The sequence below is a fragment of the Somniosus microcephalus genome, chromosome 10, assembly GCF_052327205.1.
Source record: "Somniosus microcephalus isolate GS21.2 chromosome 10, FLI_Smic_1.0, whole genome shotgun sequence".
NCBI classification, from domain to species: domain Eukaryota; kingdom Metazoa; phylum Chordata; class Chondrichthyes; order Squaliformes; family Somniosidae; genus Somniosus; species Somniosus microcephalus.
Window position 1 is genome coordinate 27,945,624 of NC_140996.1, and position 17,164 is coordinate 27,962,787.

Here is a 17,164-nt window from a genome sequence, read left to right on the forward strand (position 1 = left end):
ACTTAAAATATTATGTACTGGTTGGCTAAAAGGGGAGGAATTGTAGTGTATGTGCCTTTAAGAGCCCCCTGTGTACTGTAATGCCGGTAATGGCCACTCGGGCTATATAAGCCTGTATATTGTGTTGTATCAGTTAGTTCACCTCCAGACTTTGTTCAGTAAACACCTGTGAAACCAACTCCTGCCTTCAGTGTCTCTATTAACACACGGATACAACAATTCTCCCAGTTTCTCTATCGCTGTGACATCTGTTCTGACGATGCCACCTTCCATATTAGTGCTTCCGATATGTCTTCCTTTATCCTCTACCATGGTTGACATGGTCCTCGACCGTGTCTGTTCCATTTCCCGCACTTCTGCTTTCACCCCTTCCCTTTCCCATCCCTCCCAGAACCACGATAGGGTTCCCCTTGTCCTCACCTTTCACCCCCCACCAGCCTCCACATTCAACAGATCATCCTCTGCCATTTCCGCCACCTCCAGCATGATACCACCACCAAACGCATCTTCTGCCCTTTCAGCATTCTGAAGGGACTGCTCCCTCCGCAGCACCCTGATCCACTCCTCAATCACCCCCTCCTCTTCCCACGGCACCTTCCTGTGCAAGCGCAGGAGATGCAACACCTGCCTTTTTACCTGCTCCCTTCCCACTGTCCAGGGCCCAAACACTCCTTTCCAGGTGAAACAGCGATTTACTTGTACTTCTTGCAATTTAGTATACTGTATTCGCTGCTCACGATGTGGTCTCCTCTACATTGGGGAGACCAAAGGCAGATTGGGTGACTGTTTTGCGGAACATCTCCGTTCAGTCGGTAAGCGTGACCTCAAGCTTCCGGTCGCCTGTCACTTTAATTCTTTGCTCCACTCCCACTCTGACCTCGGCCTCTTACAACGTTTCAACGAAGCTCAATGCAAGCTCGAGGAACAGTACCTCATTTTTCGATTAGGCACTTTACAGCCTTTTGGACTCAACATAGAGTTCAACAATTTTAGACCATAACCTCTGCCCCCATTTTTTCCAGATGGCAGCAGTTGATGATTCTGCCATTCCCATTTACACCTCTTCTAGACTCATCTTTTGTTTCTTTACCTGTCCCATTCCCATCTCCTTTTGCTTTTTAAAATCATCCCTTTTGTCATTTACTCACTCCTGCCTTCCACCCTATCACAGACCTTCCCTTTTGTTCTTTTCTCCCTTCTCCCCCTTTCCCTGCCCCTGCACTCACTTAAATCTATTGCATCTCTAACTTTTTCCAGTTCTGACGAAGGGTCATCGACCTGAAACGTTAACTCTGTTTCCCTCTCCACAGATGCTGCCTGACCTGCTGAGTGTTTCCAGCATTTTCTGTTTTTATTTCAGATTTCCAGCATTCGCAGTATTTTGCTTTTGTATAGGGGAATAGAATGAGTGGTTAAAGTAATAGAGACTTGAAAAGTCAGGGCTTTATCACTGGAGCCGAGAAGGTAAAGGAATGACCAGAGTCTTCAATATTAGAATTTACTGCACAGAAACAGGCCATTCGGCCCAACTGATCCAACTGGATTATGCTCCACACAAGCCTCCTCCCACCCTACTTCATCAAACCCCATCAACATATCCTGCTATTCCTTTCTCCCTCATGTTAGAGTGAAAGGATTTCCATCCCTGAGCTCGTAGCATTACCAGATACAGTATTGTGCTTGTAAGGTCACCGTTCATAGGGTCTTTTGATCTTTTATGGAAGTGACTACTTCAAACTTCATCACAGTGTTCAAACATGCACTTGAAGTGCCGTAACCTACAGGGCTATGGACCAAGAGCTGGAAAGTGGGATTAGGCTGGATAGCTCTTTTTCGGCAAGCACAGGCACGATGGGCCGAATGGCCTCCTTCTGTGCTGTAAATTTCTATGATTCTATGATATGGAGTGAGAGCTTACTAATGGGAGTGGTCTTTGACACCAAGCATGGGAGAAATATCGGAGTCAAGCCCAAAAACACACCACCCTCCGCTGTGCCAGATGGGCAGTTTTAAACAGATGGGAAGGATAACAAATCAAGTGAAGAGTAATGATCAATTGTTTCCACTGATCAGTGAGACAGTAACAAGGTGAAGCTAATGATTAAAGCTGAGATTAGAAAACATTTCTTTACGCAGAAGATAGATAGAACGTGAAATTCTCTGCCACAAATCATCACTGAGGCAGAGTCCATTTTTAAAAATAAAATGGTAAATAAATAGTTGCTGAAAAAGAGGAATATTAAAGGCTATGGGAGTGAAATTGAGAAAAACACTAGCATAGACTAGATAGGCCAAGTGGCCTTTTTCTGTGTCGTAATACTCCAGAATTTGGAGATTTGACCTTATTCTCAATTTCTGCGCCCTTACTGTATCAACTAATACCAAACACAAGTACTATATGGAACAAAACTAAAATTACATGATGCCCAACATTATCTTCAATTACAGTTCTGAAAAAATATATAAAACCATAGGGAAGGAGAGCTAGCGCGCAAGAGGATGGAGATAGCAACAGTAAGAGAGCACAGAACTAGCGAGAGAGAGAGAGCACGCATAGCGAGAGAGTGCGCATGCGAGAGCACAGGAGAGAGAACAAGAAAGCATATGCAAGAGAAAACAACAGCAATGGAGACAGAAAGAGGAGATAGAACAGACAATGAGAGAGAAATAAAGAGAACAATGGAGAGCAAGAAACTGAAAGAGGAAACAGAGAAAAAAAAGACAGCAGAGCAGAGTGAGAGAAAGAGCGAGAAAGAGTTTAAGAGAAGGAGAAGCAGGGAAGACAAAGAGAGGAAGAGGACAAGGACAGCAACACCAAGACGAAAAACACGAGAGATCATGCTCCAAATATAGCAAACACTTTTTGCAAGTGACACTTACTTATTGCACTTTCCCAGTCAACCCATTCACACTTTGTTACGTAAAACTGCTACAGATCAGAACTGCGAGGTAGGGAATGCAGTGAGGAAAGCAGCTAGAAACTGCTGAGTAGTTAGTGGCCCAGAAATTCGGGTCGGGGGCTTCCCGCGGGTGCAAGCCCCCGACCTGCACTTACCTTGCGCGCCGGCAGTTGAGCTGTAGGGCCCCGTGGAATTCCGCTCCGGGGCCTGGCCCAGCTGCCAGCGCGCTGTGCTTGCGTGTCCCAGGGGCGTAGTTAGTGCGATGCGTCCCCTGGGATCACGTGAGCCATGGGCAGCCAATCGGAGGAGGGAAAAGCCCATTCATAAGATTGACAGGTAGACCTGTCAAAACTTATAAATACTACGGGCCCCAAAATAGCAGTAAACCTTCAAATAATTTTTTTTTTTTTTTTTTTTTTTTTTTTAAATCACACTTTTTAAATAAACTATAATTTACATTAAATAACTATTTTAAACAATAATTTAAATTTTTGAAAAAAATAATTTTATATTATAACGGGGCTAAAAATAAACTTACCTTGCTTTAAAGTATTTAAAAATAATAAACCTGTGGAAAAAATGTTTTAATTTTAATTAATTGACCACTTACCTTGCAAAAAGCAGGCCTTACGCCTGCTTTTTAAATGTGTAAATCCTGCAGGCTTACGATCCCGGGAAAACCTGCAAAAAACACCTAAGTTCACAGCGCACGGGCAGCCTCCCCTGCACGCGCCTTCGACCTCTGAACCCCTTCATTCAGAGGATCGGAAGTGCCGGTTTCCCGCGCATGCGCAGTGCATGCAGGAAACCGGCAATTCCATTCGGCCTACGGGTGAATACCCCGTGCGTACTCACCCGGGGAGAGCCGAATTTCTGGGCCAATGTAAAACTAATTCTGAATAAACAGTCAGGAGAACCCACTGAAAAAAATGTTGCTTTACATTTTACACAAAATATGATTTTAAACAAATTAAAAATTACATATTGCATAATGGCAAAATTAAATTTACTCATGAAATTGTCACTGTGTCTTTTAATACCTTCAGTAATGATGTTCCTTCAAGGCCTCAGCTTGTCTCAAAAGCTTGGGCGTTGACTGGATATTTGTCCCCCAGTTAACTTGAAGCAAGTTAGCACCTACATCCATGGTTTTGGAGTAAGTGCAGGATTCAGAAATTCCCAGGTGTCTCGAGTTAAAGTAGAAGGGTGTCTGCTCTCAACCTTAAGAGCATTTGAGTTTCTATGCTTTTTTCAAAGGCTTCAAAACAAGTTGGTGACTTAATTCTCAAAGCTTTATTTCAGGCAAGTTTCGCATTTAGGGTATGGACAACTGCTCTATTCACAACTGCCTCGTTTCTATTAAGCTCGAAATGTTTACATCACATACACACATCCGTGATTAACATCACATACACACATCCGTGATTAACAGCACCCTTTAGTTTCTTTTGATGATATTTAGAAAGCAAAACAAAGATTGTTTATTGAGAATGCATTTCTTTTTCTCAATGTAAAAATTAGAACAGCCTTTCAGTTAGTTTTCCAAGGTGGTTTCAACCTAGCCAATAGACGAGTTCGATAATTGGCACTCCTGATTGGCTGCTGTCCCCTCCCTCGTTTAGTTTTCGATTCAGTTGCAATTATTCGGGCTTGAGTTTTTTTTTAAAAAAGGTATAAAAATTTGGAAACTGTAAAAGATGGACTTTTGTGCACAAGGAGGTTTTTGTTAATGGAAATACATGTTTATTAAAGACTGTGCAAGTCAGCTAATACTCCAGCGTTTTGAAGTAAGAACCAGCTGAAGACAAGGAACATGGTTAGGATGGGGGGGCAGGGGTGGCCTGGCACAGCCCAAAAGGAGGCATAGACACGTCGTTGGGGGGTGGGGGGTAAGGATGACAGAATTGAACAAGGTAACATTGTCAAGGAAAGGGGCAAGGCACTTGATGGTTCTAAAAGAGCCAAAGACAGTTCAGTCTTCATTCTCCTGGGCCCCTTCAAGGCAGCCAGACCTTGCCCCCTCCTCCCCGATAATAGTAGAGCTCAGCAACCACCCCTCCCCAATACTGCCAAATCCTAGTCTCGTTCTACCCCCGCCCCCCCCCCCCCATACTGCCCCTGGTTCCTTTTCCAGTGTTCGAAAATATTGTCTGATGCTAACAAATCAGTGCCACTGATGAATACTACTTGGCAGAACACAAGTATTGTGATCGCCAGCTCACCATGAGCAACGTCATGGGATATCACAGATATATAACACACACGTGCAAAACCAAGTAATGGAGAACTCTGTTGATTGCTTGCAATATTTCTCCACAAGTTAATTTTTCAAGGGATAATGCATTTTAAGCCATTTAAATCTTTCTTCACCTACTGCTTTCTTTATTCTTCCCCTATTCATGCCAATGCTGAAAAACCTTGCTTTAATAGTAAACAAGTTACCTCATATTCTTTATGTAACAGTTCGAGCCTAGTTTTTCGAAGGTGTCGCTTGACTGATGGACTGTCACAATTTTCCGTTCCATCTGTTCCACCTGAATGGAAATTAAAAAGCAATCAGTACTTGCGTCCCTACAATATTGTAAAATTCGATTTAGAGTTTGTAATATTCCTTTTCCTACATATGCCCAAAGAAATTTAGGAATTCCAGATTCTGTTTTAACAAACTGTCTCTACTAAGTCAGTGTTTAGCGAGATCTGTAGGTATTCATTGCTACATTTACCTTATCTGTAACTGCACAAAGTATCAGGTCCAATATCTGAACAAAATCTGGCAGCGTTACAGCAAAATTTCAGAGATTTGACAGCAGCCGTCAAACTGTAACTTGAAACATTGCATCACAGACTTTCAATGGTAATTACTATGCTGAGGAGGCCATCAGAGTCCAGCAAATATGTCTAGGTATGATGAAACCACTATATATGAACAGTAAACCAGCCTGCATTAAATGTTCATACCAGTGCTGTCCAATGTTAGCCTCTAGCTATATCTGGTTAATTTAGAATCTGGACATGGTTAATTGAACTTTTGATTAGTAAATAAAAAAATGAACAGACACCATCACTGGGCAGGTGATCTCAATATTTATATTTGCACGATGTATGCATGTGTATTTTAACCATTTTGTGCCTTTGTTGACAAGATGTAAAGCCGAGTGTCCGAGTGATTTTTGATCGTTGTGCGCGCTTTCCTTCCTTGGTTGCTGCTTATTGGTTATCTGCTAAAATGGTGTGTAACACGTGTGAAAACGTCAGCAACATTGTATGGAGATGGACCAATCGGAGTAACTGCTCCAGGCCAGCAGAAGAAAGCAAGTCCAACCAATAATGAGCAGTTCCAGCACGACACATCATGGAAAAGGGCAAACAGTTTCCAACTGCGTTCTGGATGGAGAGCGGGGCAGGTCTGGTGCATCTCATTGCTGAGAATGCAGACTCACACAATCACACTGATGAAGTCAGAGTGCGGCTCACAACTGATGGACAAAAACCCAGAAGCTGCACTAAGATGTGCCGTGTCTGAGAAATCCATGCCAGGATTCCAAACCTTTGGTGACAGAGAAAGACTGCCACATTTTTGCTCTAAATGGCAGTAGCTGTTTAAATAAATACACACGCGTGAAATACATTTACCTTTATTGCGTGTGAGGCGTTTTCTACTAAAATTAGTGCACATGGTTAAAACGGCATCGCAGTAGCTATCCAAGTGGCGAGTCACTGGTTTATACAAATGTAGGATTCAGATTTGTTAACTTAACTCAATTAGCCCTGGCCTTTTTATTTTCATCCAGCCAGAAAACGACAGACTTCAGAAGTCCAGGACAACCCTGAAGAACATTATATTTTGTGGTGCAGGGACGAGGGAAACTAAATTCAGGTATGTGCAAGTACAGAAGAATACACAAACCAAAATTTCTTCCCCTCTTTTACACAGAGTCAACAAGTTACTTTTACTTGCTCTAGAAATCACAAAATAGCTATCCCACCAACAATTCTCAACAGTCCTGGCTGTTCGATTGTCACATACACATCAGGTGTATGCGACAATCTCAACCTTTGAAGTAAAGTTCAACAGTTTAGTCACTTAATTATAGTGACCTCTTTACCTGCACTGAATCTTATCTTAAAGGAAGCTTATCTTAATCTACACTATATCCAAAGAGTAAGGAGGTACAAATAGACAACTTTTAATATAAATACATGCATCCCTTTGTTATATAAAGGCAGTACTTCTGATCTATATAGAGTAATTGCAATTCCAGGTGATTTGTTCATTTATAGGAGTAAACCCGTGGTAAATCCATAATTAAGAAGTCAGTGAATAGTGTAGTAGAATAGCTCTCTCTGTTACTCCTGAGGTGCCACCAGGTAAAGTCAGAGCCTATTCTATTAATACTAGGGCAACTTCACCAGGATATCAATAATGCTGGGCATGTCAAACATTGCATGTTGCAGCCATGCATTCCATGTGGAAATGAAAGACAGAATGACATTTGGTTACTTTGTGTCTGCGATGACTTAAAAACATTTCAAATATACACCCTCAACAAGATTACTTATTCTTTTTAAAGTGCATTAAAAAGGTACAATTTTGTACACACTCGGGCAGTTTTTGGTCTGAATCTTTTGATACTGACTGCATGTACGATAGTTGCCAAGCTAACCCCCTCCAGTTTATCTTTCAATGCTGAGTTTCCCTCTTGGATTAAGACCAGAAAGACTTGTAAACTATGAGGCAGACTAAAGGTATTCTGTACTGTTTGGCACAGCTGAGAGCTCACAGATAGTGAGAGAACTGGTACGCAGAACTTCCTTTCAGGCTGCTTTGTCGGAAATCTGTAAATTCTTTTTCTCAACAGGAATATAAGTCTGGACAGTAAGTCACATAAAGTAAAGCTGTGCAAAAGAAGCTAGCCCATTTAAACATATCCACTGCGTTCACTATACAACATCGGGCTCGACAGGCTTTAAATCAGGGTTCTCAACCAGGGGTCAGAGAGAAGGTTTCAAGGCGTCCGCCAAAAATAACCAGACCGTGTAGGTGCATGTTTATTACATGCTAAAAGCGCAGAAATTAACATGTTCCCTGGTTATGCAATACGTTCTCGCTTTGCGCAAGGTGGTAATAGAGCTACTGCAGCGGGAGCAAGATAAATGACAAAGAACAGGGAAAATCATTGTAAAGGCACACAATAAATACCAGATACGGATATTTTGGTGTGAAAGCTCCGATGAATACAGCACATCTTTTTCTGCAGCACTGAAAGTCCCATTTAGCACAACCTACTTATGCGAAGCTAGATCTTCAGCAATGACATCAATGAAAACAAAGTACCAAGCCGGGATGAACACTGACCATGATATGCGCATGTGCTTGTCAAAAATACTGCCACGTCATGACAGAATTGTTGCTCAGCACTAGCAACAATTTTCACATTAAGTAAAACAAAAACAAAAATATATACATGTTTAATTGTATTAACTAATTTTTATACAGAAAAAACACTTGTCTCATGTTACAGGAAGTCCGTGGAATTTTTGTAACACGGAAGGGGGGACTCAGAAACAAAAAGGTTGAGAACCCCTGCTTTAAATGCCTGATGGCAAAATTATTAGTCAATTTAAGAACATAACGTAAGAAATAGGAGCAGGAGTAGGCCAATCGGCCCCTCGAGCCTGCTCCACCATTCAATAAGATCATGGCTGATCTGATCCTAACCTCAAATCTACTATCACTCTACATCCCACCCGAACCCATGTGATCTCCTGGGAAGAGGCGAAAAACCAGATAAAAAAACCAATGGCCAATTTGGGAGAAAAAAAATCTGGGAAATTCCTCTCCGACCCATCTAGGCGATCGAAACTCGTCCAGGAGATCACTCTGTCCCTATATTTTCCACAGTACTTACCTTCTGTAAAAGGTGATCTCCACCCCAGCCAGGAACAGGAATAGAACCATCTCCTGAAATCTAACAGAATTAGAACACAAGAAGTAGGAGCAGAACCAGGCTACACGGCCCCTGGGCCCGCACCGCTACCCACAGGGCCATGACCGTTCCGAACCTAGACTCATGTCCAATTTCCTGCCTGCTCCCCGTAACCCCTAATTCCCTTTACTTCTAGGAAACTGTCTTTCTGTTTTAAATTTATTGAATGATGTAGCTTCCACAGCTTTCTGGGGCAGCAAATTCCACAGACCTACTACTCTCTGAGTGAAGAAGTTTCTCCTCATCTCAGTTTTGAAAGAGCAGCCCCTTATTCTAAGATTATGCCCCCTAGTTCTAGTTTCACCCATCATTGGGAACATCCTCACCGCATCCACCCGATCAAGCCCCTTCACAATCTTATATGTTTCAATAAGATCACCTCTCATTCTTTTGAACTCCAATGAGTAGAGTCCCAATCAACTCAACCTCTCCTCATATGTCCACCCCCTCATCCCCGGGATTAACCGAGTGAACCTTCTTTGTACTGACTCGAGAGCAAGTATGTCTTTTCTTAAGTATGGACACCAAAACTGTATGCAGTATTCCAGGTGCGGTCTCACCAATACCTTGTACAACTGCAACAATATCTCCCTGTTTTTATATTCTATCCCCCTAGCAATAAAAGCTAACATTCCATTGGCCTTCTTGATCACTTGCTGCACCTGCATACTAACTTTTTGAGTTTCGTGCACCAGGACCCCCAGATCCCTTTGTACAACAGTACTTTCCAGTTTCTTGCCATTAAGATAATAACTTGCTCTATGATTTTTCCTGCCAAAGTGCATAACCTCACACTTTCCAGTATTGTATTCCATCTGCCAAATCTCTGCCCACTTACTTAGCCTGTCTATGTCCCTTTGCAGGTTTTTTATGTCCTCTTCACTCACTACTTTCCCTCCCATCTTTGTATCATCTGCAAACTTTGATATGTTACACTCGGTCCCCTCCTCCAAATCGTTAATATAGATTGTAAAGAGTTGGGGACCCAGCACTGACCCCTGCGGAACACCACTAGTTACTGATTGCCAGTCTGAGAATGAACCATTTATCCCAACTCTCTGCTTTCTGTTAGATAGCCAATCCTCCACCCATGCCAGAATATTACCCCCAATCCCGTGATTTTTTATCTTGAGCAATAATCTTTTGTGTGGCACCTTGTCAAATGCCTTTTGGAAGTCTAAATACACTACGTCCACTGGTTCCCCTTTATCCACCCTGTATGTTACTTCCTCAAAGAACTCAAGCAAATTTGTCAAACATGACTTCCCCTTCATAAAACCATGCTGACTTTGTCCTATTAAATTATGTTTATCCAAATGTCCCGTTACTGTCTCAATAAAGGACTCTAAAATTTTACCAACCACAGATGTTAGGCTAACAGGTCTATAGTTTCCAGCCTTCTGCCTACTACCCTTTTTAAATAAGAGTGTTACATTAGCAGTTTTCCAAATCTGCCAGGACCTTTGCTGAGTCCAGGGAGTTTTGGAAAATTATTACCAATGCATCCACAATCCCTACCGCCACTTCCCTCAAGACCCTAGGATGTAAGCCATCAGGTCATGGGGATTTATCCGCCTTGAGTCCCATTATTTTACCGAGTACCACTTCCTTAGTGATTTTGATCGTGTTTAGCTCCTCCCCCCCTTTAGCCCCCTGTTTGTCCAGTGTTGGGATATTCTTAGTGTCTTCTACTGTAAAGACTGATGTAAAATATTCAGTGTTTTTGCCATCTCCATATTTCCCACCATTAATTTCCCGGTCTCATCCTCTAAGGGACCAACATTTACTTTAGCCACCCTTTTTCTTTTTATATAACTATAGAAACTTTTGCTATCTGTTTTTATATTTTTTGCTAATTTACTTTCATAATCTATCTTCCCTTTCTTAATCAATCTTTTAGTTATTTTTTGCTGTCTTTTAAAGACTTCCCAATCTTCTATCCTCCCACTAGATTTGGCTACCTTATATGCCCTTGTTTTTAGTCGGATACTACCCTTAATTACTTTACTTAGCCACGGGTGGCTATCTTTTCTTTTACACCCTTTTTTCCCTCAGTGGAATATTTTTTTTTTGGTGAAGGAAGCAACTGTCACAATAAATGATTCAGTGTTGTAAATGGTGAAACTGGTTTAGATACTTAGGTCCTCAAAGTTTCATCTCCAGAGTATGTGCTACCTTGATATATTTCTATTTGTATACAAAGTTGAACAAATAAGGAAGGCTGTTAAAATCGGTGGAGTACTGGATTATCAGTTGCTATCCTGACAGAAACAGCATTGCTACGCTTTTAAAACATATACAAACTAAATTAAGCCTTTTATAACTGAACTGGGAACAAGCATCAAAGCAATTCAAGTCATTGTAAAGAAGCCTTACCCAGTACTTCCTTGAAAGGATTTTCAGATGTGATTGGAATTCTACAGGTTGGGCACTGGGTGCTGTTTTTCAGCCAAGACTGCATGCACATGAAGCAGAAGACATGGTTGTTTGAACAGATAACTGGGTGACGTACCTAGAACATTTGCAAAATGGGCAAAAATTGAGGTTAACACATCCACACAACTGGCTCTTTTAAACAAGCCTGATCACATCTAATAGTTTATTGTAGCAATACAGTGTCATGATGCATTGGTTAGAGACATGACTCCAATAATGAATTATGACTATTATATTACAAAAGAACATAGAAACATAGAAGATAGGAGCAGGAGTAGGCCATTCGGCCCCTCGAGCCTGCTCCGCCATTCAATAAGATCATGGCTGATCCTCCAAATTCAGTACCCTGTCCCTGCCTTCTCCCCATATCCCTTGATCCCTTTAGCCTTAAGAAATATATCTAACTCCTTCTTGAATATATTTAATGAATTGGCCTCAACTGCCTTCTGTGGTAGAGAATTCCACGGTTCACCACTCTCTGGGTGAAGAAATTCCTCCTCATCTCTGGCCTAAATGGCTTACCCCTTATCTTTAGACTGTGACCCCTGGTTCTGGACTCCCCAGCGATCGGGAACATCCTTCCTGCATCTAGTCTGTCTAGTCCTGTTCTGCACATTCTGCAATACAGTATTCTGCAAAATATATTATCAATCACTTAGTTCCATTGAATTCTCCCCTTCTGAGCAGCGATCTCGATATCTAAGCTAGCACCAGTGATCGTATAAATATAACAAGTACACATAATTATAGCACTTAAAGCCCATTTCATCAAAAATACTTGAGTTTGCTTATGTCAAGTCTCCTGCCGGAGTCAAAAGGTCGTGGGTTCAAGTCCCACTCCAGAGACATGAGCACATAATCTAGGCCGACACTCCAGTGCAGTGCTGGGGGAGTGTTGCACTGTCATAGGTGCCGTCCTTCAGATGAGACGTTAAACCGGGGTCCCGTCTGCCCTCTCAGGTTGATGCAAACCTATTCAAAGAGCAGGGGAGTTCTCCTGGTCCTGGCCAATATTTATCCCTCAATCAACATCACTAAAAAAAGATTATCTGGTTATTTATTTTATCGCTGTTTGTGGAACCTTACTTTGCGCAGATGGGATGCCATGTTTCCTACATTATAACAAGATGATTACTACACTTCAAAAGTACTTCAGTATTGGCTGCAAAAACACTTCGGGATATCACAAGCTTGTGGAAGGTACTATTTAAATACAAGTCTTTATTTTTTAACAAATTTTTGCAGTCATGCAAATTTGCCTTTTATAAGCACAATACCAGAAAAAGCAACCTTTTGCAATGCTCAACCACTTTTGTTGCTGTCACACGTGCCATGAGAACAGTTTACAATAATGACACACAGTATGACTTGAACAAATACTGTAACCAACATACGGGGCTGCTCAGATCAAACTGTTTTTTATTCCTAATTCAAAAATATGTTGCAAAGCGATATCAGGCAAGTTAAGGCAAGTGTTCAGTTTAATACAAAAGATGCGAAACACATGAAAAGCCCGGGGGAAGGAGAAATACCCAATTTAAAAAAAAAATTAAGTGCTCACTTGCCGGGCGTTGCAGCTGCCATTAACAGCACTTTGTTTTGATCGTTTAACAAAGTGATGCGGAAGTGGAGTCTAACCCAGAAAGAGAGAGAGAGAGAGTTGACGAGTTCCCTTCCTTTCAAACTTCAACTGACTGTTGGGTGTGCATTGGCAAGTTTGCATTGATTTAAAAGAAATGGGGAGGGGGGCGGGAGGTGGAAGATAAAATACAAGGCTGTGTCCCCCAAATTTCACCATTATAATTTTCCAGTGCAGGTTAAATTGCATTTAACGAGGAGGGGAGGGAAACACGCGCCATAGAAAAAAATGCAGTGAAAAGAGAAGTTAGATAAATACACTTTCCCGACTAGTTTGGTTGCCATTCTGCAGGAGTCCCAGTCCTCCCTGCTCTGCACTCCCTCCAGCGACCCCTCACCCTCTCCCTGTGCGAGTACAGTACCTTCCCCAGGCAGATCTGACAGGAGATGGGCAGAGTGAGGTTCAGTGTAACATTCTGAACGTTCTGAAGCGCCGGCTTCTGCATTGTCCCCGGAATCCCGGCCCGGCGCACGCGGCCCGGGAAAAGCCCCTGGAGCGCGCGGCCTCACTCACCCTCCCCGCGGGCGGGCGGGTGCGCGCAACCCCGCCTCCACCTTCTCCGCGCGCGCGCGCGTAACCCCACTTGCAACCAGCAGCGACGCCAGCACGTCAATCGCGGGGGCGATTAGTGCTTTCCCCTTTTCTCAGCTACAACCTATCTTTCTTTGTGCTATTGCATCAAACAATTCCGAAAGTTTGTCTTATTTACCAAGTGCTTTCTCCTTTCTTAGTTACAACCTATCTTTTTTGTGATATTGCATTAAAAAATTCTGAATGGTTGTCTTATTTGCCAAGTGCCCTCTCCTTTCTTAGCCACAACCCTTCTTTTTTTTCAATACTGCAACCCCAAAAAATCCGAGTTACGTAGTTTTAAACAGTAGTTAAACCCTGCAGTGAGTTCAGTGATCTCTGCTGCAAAAATTCCCCCCACGCCCCCATAGAATAAAAAAAAACAGAAAATGCTGCACTCAGCAGGCCAGGCAGCATTTGTGGAGAGAGAAATAGAGTTAATGTTTCGGGTGGAAGAACTTTCATCAGAACTAGAAAATAATTTAAAAGGCTAAAGGAATGTTGGCCTTTATCTCAAGAGAGTGGAATGCAAGGGGTGGAAGTTGTGTTACAGCTGTACAGAGCTCTGGTTAGACCCCATCTGGAGTACTGCATTTAGTTCTGGGCACCACAACTCTTGGGGATGCAGCGCAGATTCACCAGAATGATACCGGGGCTAAAAGGGTTAAATTATGAGGACAGGTTGCATAGACTAGACATCTCTAACTTTTTCCAGTTTTGACAAAAGGTCGCAGACATGAAATGTTAACTCTGTTTCTCTCTCCACAGATGCTGCCTGACCTGTTGAGTATTTCCAGCATTTTCTGTTTTTGTTTCAGATTCCAGCATCCGCAGTATTTTGCTATTGCTTGTATTCCCTTGAATATAGAAGATTAAGGGGTGAACTAATTGACACGTTTAAAAGGTAGAAAGAGATAAACTATTTCCTCTGTTGGGGGGAAATCCAGAACATGGGGGCATAACCTTAAAATTAGAGCTAGGCCATTCAACCGTGATCTAATTGAATGGCTTGAGAGGCTGAATGACCGACTCCTGATCCTATCTTCCTATGAGATGAACAACTTTTAAACAAGTGCAGAACCAGGGAAAAGGGGGCAGGGGAAGAGCAATTGGGAAAGGCCTGTGATAGGGGTGGCGGCCAGGAGTGATTAAATGACAAAAGTAAAGATGGTGCAAGGCAAAAGGAGGTGATAATGAGTCAGCATCATACAGCACAGGAGGCCATTCGGCCCATCAAGGCTATATCGGCTTTTTTAAAGAGCTATCCAATTAGTCCCAATCCCCTGCTCTTTTCCCATAACCCTGCATTTTTTTCTCCTTTTCAAGTATTTATCCAATTCCCTTTTGAAAGTAACGATTGAAAATGCTTCCACGCTTTCAGGAAGTGCATTCCAGATCATGACAACTCACCGCGTGTGACAAGTATAGAAACAAATAATGGTCCCAGAGGAGGTGTAAAAGGTTTATTTTGAATTGTGGTTGACACCATTCCCAAAGTAACATAATAATTACACCCATTTTAATGACAGCAACGACTGAACTGTGGAATGACTGAGCTGGAACTTGCAGTGGTAATGAATAGTAGCTCTCCTGTGGCATTGCACAGAGTTGGAGGACAATTTAAATTCTTTGGAGCATTTTTGGGGGCTTTTCACCAAGCCAGGGCTGGACTTGTCTCTGACAACCTCAAGGGTTGTAAGACCACCACAGTGTTTTTGTCCCCACCCACAATGAGAGGTTCTAAGGACTAGATGCAGCATTCCCAATGGATATTCCATTGTTTACCATTATAATGGATGAGGAGCAGGACAGGCTGAAGGAAAGGAGAGCAAGGCAGCATTTGAGGAGACATTGCCCTACAGAGCTGCCATCCAACAGACTAAGTCGGGGGGGGCAGTTCAAAGAGGGGCAGTTTCTGTTTCTCACTCACAGAGCATCTGATTTTGGTTGCCAGCAGAAAAAGACTCTGGTCTGTATTGGGGTTGGTGTTTGCACAGGGCTACTTTCAATCTGAGAGCCAATCCAATAAGCCCTGCATGCTGACCTGCCTCACACAGCACAACAGTGCTCATGAGGGATGCTGGTCTGCTGGATTCACCTGTGTGAGCTGACCAGCAATCTTGCAAGTCAAAGCCAGTCCTCTCGGCTTCCTGTCTTTTGCCACCTAAAGCTCCTATGGTTGCATGTTGAGAATCCATGTGAGATGCACAAACTGGTCTTATTTACTGAGGCTTTTGTAGCATGTGGCAGTCATACTGCAGTTCTCAGGCTGGAGAAGCCTCCATGTTCTTCAGCTTACTATTAATGGCAATGCTGTGCAGGACACTGTTTTGGCTATCTTTCAGGGATGTATATGGGCTAGCTGCAAGAATAGTCCAGGTATCTAAAACATTATTTGACGTATAAAGGATCTATTCAAACAGCACCCTGGCACGGGCATGGGTTGTGCAGAGGCACCATGAGCTCTGGTTATAAAACGAAGACCATATTTTCCAGCGGCTAGTCACTGATTCTTTCATTCATTGGCAGAACTTGAGAACACAGATTGGTATAGGATGTATGAGTCATGGGTACTCCTGCGGAAAGGGCAATACAAGCATGATACTAAGTCAGGAATGACCTACCCTCTGCCTGTTAAAGGAATGAAACATAGAAAAATAGGAGCAGGAATATGCCATTCGGCCCTTCGAGCCTGCTCCGCCATTCAATATGATCATGGCTGATCCTCTATCTCAATATCATATTCCCACGCTCTCCCCATACCCCTTAATGTCTTTTGTGTCTAGAAATCTATCTATCTCCTTCTTAAATATATTCAGTGACTTGGCCTCCACAGCCTTCTGGGGTAGAGAATTCCACAGGTACCCCACTAGTCACCGCCGTCACCCCGAAAAAGACCCATTTACTTCTACTCTCTGTTTCCTGTCTGTTAACCAATTTTCAATCCATGCCAGTATATTACCCCAATCCCATGTGCTTTAATTTTGCACACTAACCTCTTTTTTGGGATTTTATCAAAACCTTCTGAAAATCCAAATACACCACATCCACTGGATCTCCCTTATCTATTCTACCAGTTACATCCTCAAAAAACTCCAGTAGGTTTGTCAAAAACGATTTCCCTTTCATAAATCCATGTTGACTTTGTCTAATCCCGTTGATATTTTCTAAGTGTCCTGTTATCACATCCTTTATAATAGACTCTAGCATTTTCCCTACCACTGATGTTAGGCTAACCGGTCTGTAGTTCCCTGTTTTCTCCCTCCCTCCTTTTTTAAATAGTGGGGTTACATTTGACACCCTCCAATCTGTGGGAACTGTTCCATAATCTATAGAATTTTAGAAGATGACAACCAATGCATCCACTATTTCCATGGCTACCTCTTTTAGTACTCTGGGATGCAGATTATCAGGCCCTGGGGATTTATCAGCTTTCAGTCCCATTAATTTCTCCAGCACTATTTTTTTACTAATACTTCCTTTAATTTCTCCTTCTCACTAGGCCCTTGGTTCCCTAGCATTTCTGGGAAGTTATTTGTGTCCTCTTCCATGAAAACAGAACCAAAGTATTTGTTTAATTGCTCTGCCATTTCCTTGTTCCCCATTATAAATTCTCCTGTTTCTGACTGTAA

The 17,164-nt window shown here is 42.5% G+C and overlaps 1 protein-coding gene across 2 annotated transcripts in view; it reads right to left on the reverse strand.

Moving 5' to 3' along the window:
- obi1 (ORC ubiquitin ligase 1) overlaps positions 1–13,561 on the reverse strand; it is a 51,472-nt gene extending 37,911 nt beyond the window's left edge. The window contains exons 1-3 of one of the 2 annotated variants that reach the window (XM_085998541.1): positions 13,324–13,561; positions 11,264–11,399; positions 5,343–5,434 (exon numbers count right to left, since the gene is read on the reverse strand). In XM_085998541.1, coding sequence (XP_085854667.1) covers positions 5,343–5,434; positions 11,264–11,399; positions 13,324–13,407 — 312 coding nt within the window. In that variant the 5' untranslated portion in view covers positions 13,408–13,561. Of the gene's footprint in view, positions 1–5,342; positions 5,435–11,263; positions 11,400–12,884; positions 13,282–13,323 lie in introns of those variants that run through there. The other variant, XM_085998542.1, reaches the window with a different exon arrangement.
- Between the last annotated feature and the right edge of the window lie 3,603 nt (positions 13,562–17,164).